The 19,559-nt window shown below is 38.1% G+C and overlaps 1 protein-coding gene across 3 annotated transcripts in view; it reads right to left on the bottom strand.

The window, feature by feature from the left end:
- The window catches only part of MOK (MOK protein kinase), a 110,309-nt gene that overhangs the window by 64,967 nt on the left and 25,783 nt on the right, over positions 1-19,559 (bottom strand). For 2 of the 3 annotated variants that reach the window (XM_020971191.2, XM_020971190.2), the window contains exon 2: positions 7,219-7,333. In XM_020971191.2, coding sequence (XP_020826850.1) covers positions 7,219-7,333 — 115 coding nt within the window. Of the gene's footprint in view, positions 1-7,218; positions 7,334-19,559 lie in introns of those variants that run through there. The other variant, XM_078150405.1, reaches the window with a different exon arrangement.

Here is a 19,559-nt window from a genome sequence, read left to right as displayed (position 1 = left end):
ATAGGCTTTACATTTACATTCCTATTAAACATATTTTCACATTAGTGAAGTTGTAAGTAAAAATTAAAACCAATAGGAGAAACCATCAGAAAGATGAAACAAAACTCAACAGAAGGTAAAAATAAGTGACAGCAATTTGACTTCCATAGTTCTTTCTTTGGATGTGGACAGCATTTTCCATCCCAAGGCCTCTGGAGATGTCCTAGATCCTTGTAATGCTGAGAAGGGTTCAGACTAACAATATTAGTCATTGCATAACATGGCTGTTATTGTGTACAAAGTCCTCTTGGTTCTGCTCACTTCACTCAGCATCAGACCATATAAATCTTTCCAGGTTTTTCTGAAGTTGGCCTGTTCATCATTTCTTTTTATGTCCTTCTTGAGTCCTGTACTTGAAGATCAAATTTTTTGTTGAGCTCTGGTCTTTTTATGAGGAAAGTTTGGAAGTCTCCTATTTCGTTGAAATCCATCTCCTCCCTTGAAAAATGATGCTCCTTTTTGCTGGGTAATTGATCCTTGGCTGCATTCCAAGCTCCTTTGCCCTACGGAATATCATGTCCCATGCCCTGCAGTCTTTTAATGTAGCAGCTGCAAGGTCCTGTGTAATCCTGACTGTGGTTCCATGATATTTAAATTGTTTCTTTCTGGCTGCTTGCAGCACCTTCTCTTTCATCTAGTAATTTTGGAATTTTGCTATTATATTCCTTGGCGTTGTCAATCTGAGATCTCTTTCAAGTGGTGATGGGTGGATTCTTTCTATGGTTATTTTCCCTTCTGGTTCTAGGACTTCCGGGCAGTTTTCCTTTATGATTTCCTGAAAGATACTGTCCAGGCTCTTTTTTTCATCATGATTTTCAGGTAGTCCAATAATTTTTAAATTGTCTCTCCTGAATCGATTTTCTACGTCGGTTGTTTTACCGATGAGGTATTTTACGTTTTCATCTATTTTTTCATTTTTTTGTTTCTGTTTGACTGATTCTTGCTCTCTCATAGAGACATTAGTTTCTATTTGTCCAATTCTAGTTTTTAACAGATTGTTTTCTTCTGTTAGTTTTTGTACTTCCTTCTTCAATTGGCCAATTGTGTTTTTTAGGGACTTGTTTTCTTCAGTGTACTTTTTTTCCAATTGGCCAATTGTATTTTTGAAGGACTCTCTCTCATTTGACTATTAAAATCCTTCTTGAGCTCTTCTAAGAAGGCTTTTTGGGCTTCAGACCAGTTCATATTCCCTTTTGTTATTGCAGATGTGGGTTTGTTGACAATGTTGTCCTCTTCAGAATTTCTCTCTTGATCTTCACTCTTCTCATAATATGAATCTGTGGTACGTTTCTTTTTACTCATGGTGTTTCTTTATTCCCTGGCCTTTAAAGAGATTGAGCTCTCCTGTTGGGGAACAGAGGGCACTGACCCAAGCTTCTTGTATTGGGAGCCTAGGTCTTGGTCACTGGCTTTGTGTGCTGGGGCCTCTTATGTTGGCAATCGGACGCTGTAGGTTTCTGGCAATTTACCTCGTGTTGGGCTGGAATCAGCAAGGCTAGAACTTTAAGGCAATTCTAGGTTGCCTGCTTTTCCTTTCCTTTAGCTTTCTTCAGCTCCTTTTACATGGGTGCTGCTGGGTGTTTATCTGCCTGGGGCCCCCTGCAGTGTTGTCTCCCTCATTTCTGCTAATGCACTGGGAGATTCCTTTGCGGTAGAGTGCGGAGGCACCTGGTGTTTTTCTGTGCTGGTTTCCACCGGGTTTTCCCGCCCTCACTGAGGCACTCGGAGGTCCAGGTGTTGGTATTTGCCTGTTCTACCCCATATGTAATGTTTAAAAGTACTTTTTTATTTCATTCATTTTTCATTCTTTCATTTAAGAATCAGCAGCATGACACATAACACTCACTAGCTGTGTGACTGCGGGCAAGTCACTTAACTCCAATTGCCTCACCCCCCCAAAAAAAAAAAGATTCAGCAGCATGACAGTGGGAATAAAGAAAGCAAATGATGGGGTTTTAATTCACAACATAACCAAGAATGAAGTATAGTGTGCAGTTGAATTGTTCAGTTATATGAGTGAAAAGAAGACTATGAAAAAAAGAAAGTGAGGCCATAGAAGGATTGATAAACTGGGAGAAAAGGGAAGAAGGAAAAGAATGGGGGTCATGGTGAGAATGACCAAGTTTAGGAAGAAGGAGGCAAAAGAAGATATAGAAGGATAGAAGGTTATGTACATCATGGGAATTGAAGAGTTTAAAATTACAGAGGTAGCACAGTTATAAGTGATAGTAAAATCTAAGGTAGAGGAGACAGAGTAGATTCAGAAAAAAAAAGATAACATAAAAACAAAGGATAGTTGATTTTGAAAATCTGAAAAGAAAAGAAGTTAAATGAAAGCTCAAGTATGATCAACCCTATCAGTGGTTGTCCTTGGTTCATACACTTCTCTTCGGTACTTACCATGTATCATTTTCCATTTTAGTTATTTATGTGTTTTATCTCCCTCCTTGTTTACAAATTCCATAAGAATTCTACAGTCCATTCCAGTTCTAGATCCTGTTAAGTTCCACTGATAGCAAGGGTCATGTTATAGCTAAATAACTGTCTCTCCCCCAGCATTCAGTATATTTACTTAGTAATAAATACTATTCTTTAGGAGAAGGAAAATAGTATCAGGTTTGAACATTCAAAAAAAAAGTAGCTACTACTTTAAAAAAGTATTTGGTGGATCAAGACTAAATTCAAAATCCACATCAATCTTGTAGAAAGTAAATTTACTTGCCCAATCCAGCAAATATGAAAGGAAAGTACTCTGCTAAATCTCACTGAAATCTTTCTATACATTAAACCTAACATATGGAAATCCAAATTTCAAATAAAAAATTATCTGCTTTACAAAAGAATTATTCACTTTAAAATGATTTCTCATATATGCCTTTAAATAAGTGAACTAGCATTTACAAAAATATGATTCTATCGCTACACAGATTTTTAGGACTACAGACATTATTTTCATGGATTACATATGAAATTAAAGTTCAAGGATCATTCTAAGCAAAGAGCACTTTCAAGTTATTACGGTTTCATTCTTAAGCAGTTACTTTTCAGGAGGTTTATTTGAATATCCTCCTGCATCCTTCCTCTCCTAACCACATAAATAAGAATTCTCCTCTAAGGCAAGCACATGTGATGCTAAAAGCCAGAGAACTTCCAGTATGACTCATTTATTTTGCCTTTGTTCTTATTTATAAACTTAGAGGCTCTACTTTTTATTTTTCAAAGGGTATTTGAGGACCACAAAGTGTTCGTGTGACTTAAGAAAATGTTACTGCTACACCGAAACCTTTCTGCACAATGCTTTACCTACCACTGTATCTTACTATCATCTATGAGGCGAAATAGCTAGCCAAACCAGAGGGCAGGCAATTTCCAACAGTCTTATTGTTTGAGCCCTTATGGGAGCCACATCTCAAATTTCAGGACATAGGACAAAAGACTTGCTATTCTTTGAGTAACAGCATTATTATTGTAGAGACTTTAGAGTACTCTTTTGGTAAAAGAGTCTTCTCACCAAATATGATCTTTTACTGACATCTCACCCTGGAGAAGTGCAAAGAAATTATGACAAAACACCAAAACAGATACCAAAAGGAGGTCATGTTATAGGACCTGAAGTAAGTGTTACTAATTTTGCCATCTCAAACTAACCCTCTGAATAAACTTCTGCAATGAGATGAGCTTCCAAAAGACAAAGTACTAATCCGAAATTTCCCAAATAGTATAATCCTATAATCTAGTCTGATCTACACATACACTGAATTGTGTGGATTTTAATGCTTCCTAGATTGGCAATGATCAGGAAATCCATGTAAAACCAACCAACAATATCAACAGCAAAAAAGGAAAGTGTGACAGCAGAAGCAGCACAAAACTGGAGGCTAGGAGCTATAGTTCTAATCTCATCTATGCCCCAGTAGTCTCCATAACACCTATCTTTCCAAAGTTTCAGTTTCATTTGTAAATCAACTGTGACAACAACAACCCAATTCACAAAAAGTTACTGTGCAAAACACAGGGTTTCGAACTGCATGGGCTCTTAGAAATGATCTAGTCCAATTCCCAGATTGGAAACCAAGGTCTAGAGAAGGTTCCCCAAGGTCACATAAGGAATAAGTAGCAGAATCAGAAATAAGAATATAAGTCCTCTGATTTCCTGCCCAGTACTCTTTTCTACAACAACACAAGGAATATTCAGAAAACTTTAAATGTAATAAAATGTTTATAAAAGGAAACAAAGGCACCTAATATTACCTCATAGGAATATTTTCAAATGTTCTACTAAAATCCTATTCATATGTCTCAACATGACTTGGTTGTGCTAACAAAGAACTCTGGCAGGTCTTCAAAATCTGAAAACATTCTAAGCAAGTCTCAGCAATGGCCTGTTTCTTTCTATTGTCCAGAAAGAAGCCCAGCTAAGTGCACAGAGGCTCATCACTGCAGGATTCACCAACTAGTGATGAATTAGTCTGGCCATAGCAAATCAGAAAAATTGTCTACAGACATAAGAAGAGGGTTGGAACATACATCAACAGAGGAAAGATCCTGATAATATCAGAGATTATAAAAGTCTTGAGGGGTAAATAATCCATTATAAACACACATACATATACATGCATACACATATATACATACATATATGCATATATATATATACACACACACACATATTGGACAAAATGACTTGAACTCTTTAAAACATAACTAAACTACTTATTGTCCAATGAGTCCAATGTCATTAATACTCAAAAAAATATCTAAGAGGTTCTTCAAGATCTCCTCCCTTGGGAGTCCACCAAAAAGCATTTCTCTTTCCCAGCAAGTGAAAACAGTTCACAGTTATTGTTATAAACAAAATTAAAATGTGCCAATGATTAAATCAATGAAATGAGTCTAAAAGTAAAATGTATAATTCTATTCCTTTCATTGTTTTGATCAGGATAACAGAATTAACACCTGGAGCCCCAAGAGCTATTTCTTCTTGTGCCAAAAGATTGCCAGGCTAGCTAATCACTATTTTTTTTTCTGAAGACATATAACAGATCTTTGTCAAAATTCAGCACAGGCTCTACCACTAACTGTATGGGGAAAAAAACAAAGAAGTTCAAGTGGCGCACAGTTTAAGAAACTCCAACATATGAAAACTCTGATTTAAAAAAAGAAAAGAAACTAATGAACTTTTCTTCTATAAAGATCAATAACCCAGAGGAGAAAAAAAACATTTAAAAACCACAAACACAAGTAAAAATCAATTTGGACCTTTGCTTTTATGTCATTTTAACAGAGAAATAACATAAAATGTTAAATTCATTAGCTTTTTAAGTTAAGAAAAATATGAAAGACTTGTTAGTAACTTTTAAAAATACATTTATATAACACTTCATTCACATAGCATCATCAGGAAAGAAGGCTTTCCTCATAAGTAAATTTTCTAAATAAATGAGGCTTAACCCCTTAAGCATTAGAACTTTTAAAAAGTGTATAGGGCTGAAAATGAGGAAGTCCTCTAGCATGCTGAACAGACACCCTGGGGTGAACTTGCAGGGGTACACAGATGAGTCACACAGGTTGGGCAAACAGCAAGAAAGGGTTGCAATCTGAATCACTGGACAGAATATGGAAATCAATGAGTTCACATAACTATTTGAATATTCTGGTAGAAGTCTTTCTAAAATGTGTTGCACGCTTGCCTGACTTATAAATAAAGCACTCTCTTCTTGATGATTCGTTATTGTGAATATCAATCACTGAACTATGCTGTAATGCCATAAAAGGTAAATGGAAATACATAAGGCTATTTGGAGCCTATGAAATGGTCTCAGAGTGCTGTGCTTTTTTAGTCCTCATGTCTGTTTTCTATTGTTCTGTCTCCTGATGTCACTATTTGCTACAATCTGTATGTCCCTATTTTCATCCTGCACCCTTATTTCATGTACAGTTCTAAATCAATAATAGAGTAAGGGTCTCAGGATGGCTGACTTTGGGCCTCTCCTAAGCAGCAAGATACATAGATTTTTTTGACAACTGTTTCTTGGAGTATTTTTTTCTTTTTCTTTTTCTTTTCTCTTTCTTTTTGCTTACTTAGAGCTGTGCCCTGGAAGTTTCAAAGAGTCTGATCTCTTACTGACTAGAAAGCATTACTGTACTTTAGATCTGTTTTATAATCAGTTAAGGGAGGACTAGAGGAAAGAGTTGCAAAGACAGACATACAGAGGAAAACAAGATACATCAAGGGAGACAAGGAGGAAAGTCACAGAAAAATGCTAAGCACTGACATTTATTAATGTTAGGTAAACTTCTGGCGTTTTATTTGGAATATGGACAGTCAGTTATTACTATGCTTTGAAATGTCCATTTACCCATCCAGTATGTTCCTTGTGAACTAAGAAATGGCTTTTCTCTTTTTATGTTCAAGCTTCAAAGTTTAATATCACACCAAGTTTTGAAACTTTGTTTACCCAGAATATAAAGACATGACTTAGGTTTTAGAAATTGATTTTAGATCCTTAGAGGGACATTCAATTTACTATCAAGTTCTTTTAATATTAAAAAGGCATCAACGTTTTCTTATCTTTGTTGAGAAATTAATATTGTCTCATCTCACAGATGTTTAAAAGTTTCAATGAAACAAGTTTTATTTCTTCTAAAAGCCATTTTTTCTCTCCTAATCAAAACCAGTGTTTTAATCTGATTGGAATATAATGGCAATACATGATGGAATATAATAGTGGAAATTTTATTCCTTGAGTACAGTCATAATTTATGTCTATAAACTAATTAACAGTAAGACACGGCCTAGATCTGGCCCACAAACAAGGAGTTGCCCATTCCTGATGTGTTTCTCCAAATTACGAAAGAGCTCACAACAGGACTTTTTTCAACTGGAAACACTCCTAAAGTATTTCAGATAGAATCTGATTTGCAAATACATAATTTATAGATAGCTTTTCAGGAAGATATCTATTATGTAACTGAGGAATACCTTGGGTTCTAAAAAGTCTATCATCTTTAATTAGAGTTGTACTCCAGTTGGATGACAGATCTAATAAATGACAAAAAATTAGCCATCATCTGAAGAATCAGGCTATATATTGCCAAATACAAATGTTTGTTTTCCAAAAAAATGACACAGCACGTTATTTTATATTTGTTTATTTGAATTTTCTGGTTTTTGCTTACCTTTCGAAATGCTGTTTCATCTGTTTACATGCATAATAACTTCCATCTTTTAGGTTCTGCATCTTTATAACTTCAGAAAATGTTCCTTCTCCTATTTTGCCAATTGCTTTATATTCTACAAACAAAAATAAGTTGATCTGTAAGCTGTTACTGAAGTATTGATTTTTACACTCATATTTGACAACATAAACATGTAAAATGGATTCAAATATCCTTGATTTTTAAATTAAAGAATACTTTAATAGGAAAATGTCATTATTAAAGTGTATATTTTCCTTATTTTTAGACTATCTGATCTACAGAAAAATCCCAATTTATAAAACATTCATTTATCCAATAAATACATATTAAACACCTGTATGCAGAGCACTGTGCTAGATCAGTCACATTTATTAAGCACTTATTATGTTCCAGGCACTGTGCTAAGCGCTAAGGACATAAAGAAAGACAAAAATAGCTACTGAACTCAAGGAGACTATAGATGGACTGTTGTATGCAAGGAAAAGCAAGAAGGGCAATGTAGGTAGATTATGGAGAAACAGAGGGAAGTTAATTGTTAAAAGACTAGAAAAGATAGGAAGAGTCCAGTTTATAAGGAGCTTTAAGTGCCCAATGTCCTCCAGGATGTTTGATTCTGAAGATAATAGCCATCTGGTGGAGATTACTGAATAGAGAGGTGACATGGTTAGACCTATTAGGCCTTAGGAAAATCACTTTGGTAGCCAAGTGGAGAATGGATTGGAGTGGAGAGAGATGTGGCAGGGAGAATGATTAGAAGGTTATCACAATAGTTCAAGCAAGAGGTGATGAGGGCCTGAATAGAGTGGTGGCTCTGTTGGTGGCGTAAAGTGGACAAAAAAGAAAGAGATTGTGAAGACAGAAACAATAAGACTTGTTTCTGCCCTCATGAAGCATACTATCTAATAAACATAGGCATAGGAGCTAGGATAGGGTATGGACCTATAATTTCATCTATATTAGTGAACTCCCCACTCCTCCAAGAGAAAGCTCCCTCCACCAATGCAAGGAGATACCTTCTCTGTAATTTATAATCTTCAAAAGTTGCCCAGAGCACTGAGAGGTTAAGTGACTTGCCCAGAGTCACCACCTAATATGGAGATAAAATACCAACAGATAGCTATGATGCATAATGAGAGCTTTAGTGCATGAGGGTCCTCATGGAGTGGGAGTAACCCTGGACTCTTGAGGGCTATGCCAATAAAACAAAAGTTCAGGCACATCATCCCAACCTGGAAAGGCTTTGCATGCTGGCCTGGGAATCAAGTGTGTACCTACTATTGTTCAGGCATTTCAGTTGAGTCCTACTCTTCATGAGGGGTTTTCTTAGCAAAGATACTGGCGTGGCTTGCATTTCCTTCTCTAGCTCATTTTACACATGAAGAAACTGTGGCAAATGGGGTTAAATTATTTGCCCAGGGTCACAAAGCTAGTGTCTGAAGCTGAATTTAAACTCAAGTTTTCCTGACTCAAAGCCTGGCACTCTATCCACTACACCACCTAGCCACCCTGTGTGTCTAAGGATTGGCATAACAATGATCTGACAGTATTATCACTAGAAAGACACCAAGTAAGTAATTTGTTTTGATTATAGCAATTCATAAAAGCCATCTAAAAAGCAAGAAAATATTGCACAGTAGATAGAAAACTGGCCTTGGAGCCAGGAAAATTTCCAGCCTCTCACACAACCAGTCTGTGGGACTCTGGGCAACCGCAGACTCTAGAGAAGGCACCAACCTGAACTGGTTGAAGGAGCCTCTTTACCAGGGAGTTCCCTGTACCAATGAAATCACATGCCTAGTCATTATCAGAATAATAATAACTGACATTTATGTTGCGCTTTAAGGGTTGCAAAGCTCTTTGCAAATATTATCTAATTTGAGCTTCATTAATAATAATTTTTTGAGATGGGTGCTATAGGTATTATTATTCCCATTTTATAGATAAGGAAACTAAGGCTCAAAGAAGTTAAATGACTCGCCAAATTTTCATGGCTAGTAGGTATCAGAGGAAAGATATGAGTTCGGGTGCTCTTGACCTGAAGTTCAACTTTTATCCACTATTCCATACAGCCTCCTACTAAGTTGTAATCTGTGTTGATGCAAGGATGTAATTACATTTTCTTACACCGATGTAATTACATTTCATTAAAGCAAAAGTTTAATCAACTTAAGTATGTGGATGTCAGTAGCAATTTATCAATGAAAAAAAACACTACAGATAACCTTTTCTGATCACATATTTATGTATTTGTGAATATATAATATGTATATACATATACACATATAACATGTATATCCATAAATACACACACGTCTGTATGTATGTGAATGTATATTTATATACATATGTATGTATGTATGTATATGTGTGTGTGTGTGTGTGTGCATGTGTATTTTACCATACACATGCAGCTATACAGATCGTGCCATCTTCCACTAAAGTACTGCACCAATGGTTGCCTCACTTGGTGAAGAAGTGGTGTGGTGTGGTGTGGGTGGTGTGGTGTGGTGTGGTGTGGTGTGGTGTGGTGTGGTGTGGGGTGGGGTGGGGTGGTGTGGTGTGGTGTGGGGTGGTGTGGTGTGGTGTGGGGTGGGGTGGTGTGGGGTGGGGTGGGGTGGGGTGGGGTGGGGTGGGGTGGGGTGGGGTGGTGTAGAAGCTCAGGAAGATCCTGAACTCTCAAAAACTGTAAGACAGGAATCCAAGCTCGGACAAGGCTTCCCAATCTAATATAATCTTAGAACCACACAATCTCAGAGTTAAAGGAGACCACAAGGCCATCTAGTTGAACCCATACCTAAAAAAGAATTCCCTCTGCAACATACCTGACCAGTGGTCTTAAGCTTTGATAAAAGACCTCCGATGAGAGTGAAGTACCCTATTTCCCAAAGCAGCCCATTCTAAAAGTCATCACTTATAGGGAATAACCCACTCCTTTTTATAGATGAGAAAGATGAAACCCAGAGTGATTTGTCCAAGGTCCCATGAGGTAGGGTATTTGAATTCAGGTCATTTACAAACCTATTGCTCTTTGCAGTGTACCACACTGTCTCCACCTAGGTGATGAATGGTGTGTCTGTGGCCCAAGGACTAGCCTAGCCAAGTTTATAAGTTCATTGCTAAGGTGACCACAGGGTGATGAATTTTTGGCCACAGCAACTCTCAAACACTGTCTACTAAGTGACAGAGAAGTTATATTCTGCATTGGTGGAGGAAGGACCCACACTGATGAAACTGCAGGTCCATGAAGCATAATATTTCTGTGCCTGCAGGTGGTATGTATGAAGTAATCCTAGTCATTTTTCTACTTTCCATGAATCATTTCATAGAGATTTTCCCTTGTTTCTGTATATTCTTCAAATTTTGCAGCAAACTGGAACACTGCATTGCACTATACTAACATCAGAATGCCTTAACCATTGGGCGTTTAATCACATTTTCTTCTAACAAGGAAAACATCTAGATATGGACCACAAATATTAAGTATGTATGTCACATGTGGATAAGTCTCATAATAAGCAGGCTGAAATTATACAAGGATTTTAACAGAAAGTAAGTTCCTTGAGGTTAAGGGGGCTGTCTTGGTCTCATAACTTATTTTGCCTTCACCCCAGGGCAGTGCCTGAAGACTTACGGTAGGTGATTAATAACTATTGGTTGACTGATTGATGAGTACATTGCAAAATTACAAAAAAAAAAAGATGAGAGGTGGAGGCAAGGGGACAGAGAATAATCAAGACTGGCTAAAAGCAAAGTGCATAGTACAGTAATAAGATAAAGCTAGAAATTACGGAGAGCCTTGGGAGGCAGACAAATTTGTACTTAACTCTATAAGCAATAGCGATCCACTAAAATCTTCTGAACAGACAAGTGTCATGGCCAGATTTATGCATAAGAAATATTATTCTGATAGTAGTGTTAAGTATAAATTGGAGGAAAGAACCAGAAGGCCCTTTACCAAAGGATTTTCCACAAGTTTATTTTCAATAAGGTCCTGTTTCCTAAGAATAATAGTTCACATTTCTGTAGAGTTCATGCTAATGTTCTTCCTTTAAAACAATCTTGTTTTAACAATCTCGCTACCCACATTTTACAGATGAGGAAACTGAGGTTCTGAGAGGTTAAATGACCTCTCCACAGTCACATAGTCTCAGAGCCAGGCCTCCAAGTCCAGTATTCTTTTTTTTTTTTTTAGGCAATTGGGGTTAAGTGACTTGCCCAGGTCACACAGTTAATGAGTGTCAAGTGTTCGTCTAAGCTCAGATTTGAACTCAGGTCCTCCTCACTCCAGGGCTGGTGCTCTATCCACTGTGCCATCTAGCTGCCCCTGAGTCCAGTATTCTTTTGCCCTACATGATGCTGCCTCTTTCCCAAACTGACATCTCACAATGCTATATAAGGTTAAATAGCTATATTTAGAAGGAGAAAATTGGGAACTGTGATTGATAGCCATCTTATACTTTCTTCCTAAAAATCAATTCTGAAGGAACAAATAAAGTAATAGGTATAGAGAAAAGCCTAGAGAAAAACCTAAGAAATTTATTCAAGGGGCAGCTAGGTGGCACAGTGGATAGAGCACTGACCCTGAAGTCAGGGGGACCTGAGTGCAAATATGGCCTCAGACCAAACACTTGACGCTTACTAGCTGTGTGACCCTGGGCAAGTCACTTAACCCCAACTGCCTAAAAAAAAAAATTCAATAAACATTTACTAAACAGCTATTATGTACAAGTATCTGTATTAGGCACTATGGAATATACAAAGATAAATAAGACAGTCCTTAGCCTCTATAAAAGTTCAGTCTGGTACAGAGATAACACATGTACACAAATAACTATTAAAAAGTCAGTGGGATGAGTGGCATGGAGGGAAGTAAAAGGACAATATTTTTTTTTCTTCAATTACTTTCAACTGGATTCAACTGCATTCACTGAGGACCTATTACTCTGCTAAGTGCCAGGAATATAAAGCCAAAAATGATAAAGTCCTAGCCCCCAAAGAGCTTGATTTCTGCTGCGGAAATACTTGTTCATGGAAAAGTAAATACAAGATCAGTTAGGGAAGGAAAGACCATAACAAACTGGGAGGTTAAGGAATGCAATCAGAGAAGGCTTCACAGATGAGGTTACACCTGAGCTGAGTCTTGAAGGAAAAGAGGTTGGCAGAAATAAAGCTGAGTGAAGCACATTTATGGCACAGAGGACAGCTTGTGAAAATAAATAGTGGCAAAGGATGAAATGCTGAGTTTGAGGAACAGCTAATCTTTCAGTTTAGCTGGAATATAGAATGTTAAGTGGCATAGTGTCTAATAAAAATGGAAAGGCACGTTAGAACCAGTTTATATAGCACCATAAATGCCAAGCTAAAGAGTTTGTACTTTATCCTAGTGGTAAGACAGGAAGCCACTATGAACAGGTGAATCTGCTGTCAGGCCTATGCTTTGGGAAGTCATGTGAAAGATGAACTGGATCAGAGGCAGACTGGAAGTAAGGAGATCAATTAAGAGGTGTTTATAGTAGTTCAGGCAAGAGTTGCTGAGGCCTTAACTGGGTCAGTCAGTTAATAAACATTTATTAAGCATCTACTATGTGCCAGGTACTGAGCTAAGCGCTGGAAATACAAAAAGAGGCTAAAGACAGTCTCTGCCCTCAGGAAGCTCATAATCTAACGAGAGATGACAAGGAAACAAATGTGTACAAACAAGCTATATACAAGGAAAAATAAGGAATAATTGAAAGAGGGGTGGCACTAGAATTAAGAGGGGCTGGAAAAGGCTTCCTATAGAAGATGGGTTTTTAATTGGGATTTGAAATAAGCCAGTAGGCTGAGATGAGGAAAGGGAAGCATTCCAGTTATGGGGGACAGCCAGAGAAAATGTCCAGAGCCAAGAGAGAGAGTGTCTTGTATGAGGAACAGCTAGGAAGCCAGTATCACTGGACTAATGAGTACATGGTAGGGAATAAAGTGTAAGAACATTAAAAAAGAACTAGGGTAACAATGTGTACCTAAAGAAAAGAGGAAAGATTAAAGAGAAGCTATGAAGGCAAGATTTGGCAACTGAATGGACATAGGAAGTGAAAAACAAATGGGCATAAAATGACACTGTGGTACAATGAAAAAGCCAAAATATAGATTCAGAGGACCCCAATTCTGACATTTAAAACCTATATGACCTTGAGCAAATCACTAAAGCCATTTGGGCCTCAGTTTTCTCATCTGTAAAATGAAAGGGTTGGTCAAGATAACCCGTAAGGTCCCTTCTCTAAATCTATGATCCTATGATTCTGAAGTTAACAATCTGAGTAACTACGAGGAGGGCAAAATCCTCAACAAGTTAAAGGAACGTTTGAAGGTATAGGTTTAGGGGCAAAGTTGATCAGATCTATCATGGACATATTGAGCTTAAAATGCCAAGAAGTCTAAAATTGGTCATTCCAGACTGGAATCCAGAAGGAAGACTAGGGGTTGATATATGAATGTGAGAATCATTTCCTTGGAAATGACAAATGAACCCACAGGAGCTAATGAGATTACCACGGAAGAGAGCAGAGAGAAATATGAGAAGAGAGTTCAGAAATGCACCTTGGGGTATACTTACACCTAAGAGACAAGGAGATAGATGATGATTCTGCAAAAGAGGTTGAAAAGGGCAGATCAGTAAAAGAACCAGGAGAAAACAGTGTCACAGAAGGCAATAAAAAGACATATCCAGGAGGAAGAGATGGTCAGCCACATGAGAAACAGCAGATAAGTCATGGAAGATGACAACTAAGAAAAAGCCATTGGACACCTGGTGAGGGCAGTTTCAATTGAATGGTTGGAACAGAAGCCAGATTGCAACAAATTAAAAAGTGAATGAGTGGGGGAAAAAATGGGTGGTAAGAAAAAAGAGGCAGCAAATAAAGACCACTCTTTACAGGAATTAAGCAGTGAAAGGTAGGAGAGACACAAGACAACAGTTTGAAGAAATGGGGAGGGTTAAGCAAAGTTTTTTTTGTTTTTAAGGATGAGGGACACCTGAGCATGTTGTAAGCAGTAAGGAAAGAGACAACAGATAGATAGAGACTGAAGATGAGAAAGTGGTTGATAGGGCAAATTGCCAAAGGAGACAGGATGGTATGGGATCAAGTTTACAAAAATTCAGGCTACTTAACTTTGGCAAAAGACTTCTTCAGGAATTAAAGGAAGAAAGAGAAAAGAGAAGTGTTTTAAGACATGGAGTAGAGTTGATGAAGTAAGTCATGACAGATGGCCTTCATTTTCTGTCATGAGGAGGAGGAAGGATCATCTACTCAGTGAAAGCAGACAGCAAAAATGGCTTGAAAAGAGAGTTTGAAATAGCCACTACAGGGACAGCGATAAAAGGATTGCCTTGTAGTCCCGCTGAGATAATATAATAAGAATCTGTGGTAAAGCCAGTCACCATGGTTATACAGCTTCCTCAAGAACCATCTAATAGCTCAGGAGTAGGAGCTGACACAGTGAATGACCATAATACTGAGGACAAGATGTGTACTTGTCACAACCAGCTCAATTGGCTCACTTTGAAGACTCAAGACCAGCTTGATCTTCTATCTCGAAGATGCATTGATGAGGCAGGAGGCAGGATGGAAGCAACTCCGTTTATTTTTAGCAAAGCACTCATTTATATAGTAAAATAACAAGAACTCTGTCTCATGTTACAATGACATATAACCCATGCTGTGCTCAACGACAGTGCATGCACAATCCGTGCACTCACCTACCACCAATCACAAATTTCCAAGGAAATGATTCTCACATTCATATATCAACCCCTAGTCTTCCTTCTGGATTCCAGTCTGGAATGACCAATTTTAGACTTCTTGGCATTTTAAGCTCAATATGTCCATGATAGATCTGATCAACTTTGTCCCTAAACCTATACCTTCAAACGTTCCTTTAACTTGTTGAGGATTTTGCCCTCCTCGTAGTTACTCAGATTGTTAACTTCAGAATCATAGGATCACAGATTTAGAGAAGGGACCTTATGGGTTATCTTGACCAACCCTTTCATTTTACAGATGAGGAAACTGAGGCCCAAATGTCAGAATTGGGGTCCTCTGAATCTATATTTTGGCTTTTTCATTGTACCACAGTGTCATTTTATACCCATTTGTTTTTCACAAATTAATGACTATTGAGTAACTAGGGAAGTTAGAGATGCATAGAATAGAGCACTGAACTGGGGAATCTTTGCTCATGGACCAACACCCGAGAGGGCCCTCAGCCCTTCAGTGAGATCTCATGAACCGTCTGTGGCCCTCTACATCCTTACAGATCCCTAACACATATGAATAACAGAAGAAAAAGGGAAGGAGGGAGTCAAGGGTGGCTGGCATAGTAGAACTGATTAATCATAGAGCCAAGATTAAAAAGTGGATAATGCATCCAGATAAGGACTGATGGTCAGAAAACAAGGAAAATGGAAAGATTAGGGGGACCATATGAGAAGAAAGTGGACAGTAGTGGACAGAGAGTTGACTTAAGAGTCAGGAACACTTGGGTTCAAGACCTGCACCCTGGCTGTGTGACCGTGCACAAATCATTTAACCTCTCAGTGCCCTAAGAAACCTTTATTTTTTCTTCAAGTTTACTTACAATACTTTCATTTTTTCTTACATAATTGCATGTTAGGCATTACAATTCTCAATGCTTAGGTAACCTACAAATTTTGGCTTTCTACTATGATGTGAGAATGAGAACATTAAAGCAACATACAAAACTCTTACATAAATTAACTAGATGCACAAATTTACAGGTTGTAACTGCAAACTTTTTTACAAGGCTGAATAGCTTAACCTTATGACTTTGGGGGATAACAGTGGGTTAAGGGGGGGAAAACTGGTTTCTAAGGCTTGGATTCAATATGTATTCCTACTAGAATGCTGGCAAGATGTAATAGTCTTTAATAAACTATTTCTTGTCAGCCTTAGAAGAAAAACTCTGGAAGTCAGCTCATTTAGATGCTAGAAATGTGACCATTAGATATCCTATACAGACATGATGCTTTATAGAACTAAACTAAATTGGACAGCTATTGAGTGTCAACCAGTCATATAGATATTATATTGCCATATTATCAGGTTGATTCTCTATAGAAGTTAACTCTTAGCCTTACTTATCACATGAAGTGACCTGTATAATGGTTTAGATCAAAGATATCAACAAAATATACTGAAATGAACACCAAGGGAACTGTTAACTCAAGTTAACAAGATTAAATCAGTAATGGTTCAACAATCTAAAAAGCATGGAAATTTCTCTAATATCATATATAAATTTCCCCAAGGGCAACTTTTTCTTTTCAAAGAAGATTTATTCCAGCTTCATGGGGTGAATTTCAGGCATGTATTTGCCAAGGCAAATCTATATTTTCTGAACACTCACAGAGCAAATGTTACAAATCTACTAGCAGCCCATTTAGAAGCATTATGCAATGGACAATGGATGGACAAATTAATCATACTCCTGCTTGCTGATCTACATCTGTTCCAAGATGGAGAGAGAAGCCACAATAAAATGGATTTGCTCCAGGGAAAGCAATGGTCTTAATTTTCATTGTGCCAAGTGCCACAATTGTGATTTTCTTTCTTTTTTTTTAATATAAATTTATTTTTAGTTTTCAACATTCCCTTCCACAAGTTTTTGAGTTCCAAATTTTCACCCCATCTCCCCCCTACCCCACCCCAAGATGTCATGCATTCTGAATATCCCTTCCTCTAGTATGTCCTCTCTTCTATCTCTCTCCCCTTCTCTTATCCCCTTCCCCTTCTATTTTCCTGTAGGGCAGGATAGACTTCTGTACCCCATTTCCTATATTTATTTCCCAGTAGCATGCGAAAACATTTTTTTAAACATATGTTTTTAAAACTTTAGGTTTCAAATTTTCGCTCTTCTCCCTCCCACCCTCATTGAAAAGGCAAGCAACTCAATATAAGTTGTACATGTGCAGTTATGCAAAACACTTCCTTAGTAGACATGTTGTGAAAAACTAACTCTATTTCCCTTAATCCTATCCTGCCCTCCCATTTATTCTATTCTTTCTTTTGACCCTGTCCCTCCTCAGAAGTATTTACTTCTGATTAACCCCTTTCCCAATCTGCCCTCCTCTCTATCATCCCCCTGCTCTCTTGTCCCCTTTCCCCCTATTTTCCTTTAAGGTAAGGCCAGATTCCATACCCCATTGAATGTGTATGTTATTCCCTCCTTAAGCCAAATCCTATGAGAATAAGATTCACTCATTCCCTCTCACCTTCCCCTGTTTCCCCTTCCACTGTAAGAGACTTTTCTGGTTTTTTTTTGTGAGATAATTTACCCCATTCTACCTCCCCCTTTCTTCTTCTCGAGTATAATCCTCTCTCATCCCTTAATTTTATTCTCCAGATATGACCCCTTAATCTTCAACTCACCCTGTGCCCTCTATTTATCTATCTACATATACATACAAATATTTTTTTCCTCCAACTACCCTGATACTGACAAAGGTCTCATGAGTTATAAATATCATCTTTCCATGCAGGAATGTAAACAGTTCAATCTTAATAAGTCTCTTATGATTTCTCTTTCCTGTTTACCTCTTCATGTTCCACTTGAGTCCTGTATTTGAAAGTCAAATTTTCTATTCAGCTCTGGTCTTTTCATCAAGAATGCTTGAAAGTCCTCTATTTCACTGAATGACCATTTTTTCCCCTGAAGGATTATACTCAGTTTTGCTGGGTAGGTGATTCTTGGTTGTAATCCTATCTCCTTTGCCCTCCGGAATATTATATTCCATGCCCTGCGGTCCTTTAATGTAGAAGCTGCTAAATCTTGTGTTATCCTGATTGTGTTCCACAGTACTTGAACTGTTTCCTTCTGGCAGCTTGTAATATTTTCTCCTTGACCTGGGAACTCTGGAATTTGGCTACAATATTCCTAGGAGTTTTCCTTTGGGGATCTCTTTCAGGAGGAGATCTGTGGATTCTTTCAATTTCTATTTTGCCCTCTGGTTCTAATATATCAGGGCAGTTTTCCTTGATAATTTCTTGAAAGATGATGTCTAGGCTCTTTTTTTGATCATGGCTTTCAGATAGTCCAATAATTTTTAAATTCTCTCTCCTGGATCTATTTTCCAGGTCAGTTGTTTTTCCAATGAGATATTTCACATTGTTTTCTAATTTTTCATTCTTTTGGATTTGTTCTACTGTGTCGTTGATTTCTCATAAATTCACTATCTTCCAATTGCTCTATTCTAATTTTTAAGGAAGTATTTTCTTCAGTAAGCTTTTGGACTTCCTTTTCCATCTGGCCAATTTTGCTTTTTAGGGCATTTTTCTCCTCATTGGCTTTTTGGACCTCTTTTGCCATTTGGGTTAGGCTATTTTTTAAGGTGTTATTTTCTTCAGTATTTTTTTGGGTCTCCTTTAGCATCACTCTCAGTTTTTCCTCTACTTCTCTAACTTGCTTCTCAAAATCGTTTTTGAGCTCTTCCATGGCCTGGGACCAATTCATATTTTTCTTGGAGGCTTTGGATGTAGGGGCTTTGACTTTGTTGTCTTCTTCTGGTTGTATATTTTGGTCTTCTTTTTCACCAAAGTAAGATAATATAGTCTGACTCTTTTTGTGCTGCTTGCTCATGATCCTGGCCAATTACTTGAGTTTTAAACTCTTTGTTAAGGTACGAATCTGCTTCCAATGTGGAGAATGTACTGTCCCAAGCTTCGGGGGTTTGTACAGGTGTTTTCAGAGATACTTGTAGGGACCTGTAAATTTTCAGTTCTTCCAAGGTGGTATGATAAGGGGCAAGGTGTTTACTCCTTTCCTGACCTGCGACTACAAGTACTCCTTTCTGTCCTGTAACTGTGAGGAAGGGTTCCTCTCCACAGCCACTCCAAGCTCTACCACGCCAGCGTTCCTCCTCATGCCAGCACCTCCGCCCAGAACTGTGACCCAGGTCCAAACAGGGGGAAAGCAAGAGATTCCTGCCTCAGTGCTGGCAAAGAGATCCCTGCAATCCCTCTCTGATCAGACCCCCTCAATCTGTGGGCCTGAAGCTTGGGAAGCAGCTGCCCCCGCACAGGGCCACGCTCTTGGGGAACAGAGCTGAAACCCCACCTTCCTTTCTCAGGCACCGACAGAAACAGACTTTTCCCACTGACCTTCTAATTTGTCTTTGGCATTGGTGGATTGAGGAGTCTGGAAACCTCCACAGCTGCCCAAGATTCAGTCTTCTGAGGCCTGATCCAGGTTCACTGCAGCCTGCACACCCACGCTGCACTCCCAGCCCGGCAGTGATACACCTTTCTGATCAATCATCCAGGTTG

This window comes from Phascolarctos cinereus, unplaced genomic scaffold (assembly GCF_003287225.1).
Source record: "Phascolarctos cinereus isolate Bilbo 61053 unplaced genomic scaffold, phaCin_HiC Scaffold_2;HRSCAF=192, whole genome shotgun sequence".
NCBI classification, from domain to species: domain Eukaryota; kingdom Metazoa; phylum Chordata; class Mammalia; order Diprotodontia; family Phascolarctidae; genus Phascolarctos; species Phascolarctos cinereus.
The sequence above is the reverse complement of the archived record's forward strand: the minus strand, read 5'-3'. Positions and strand labels throughout refer to the sequence as shown.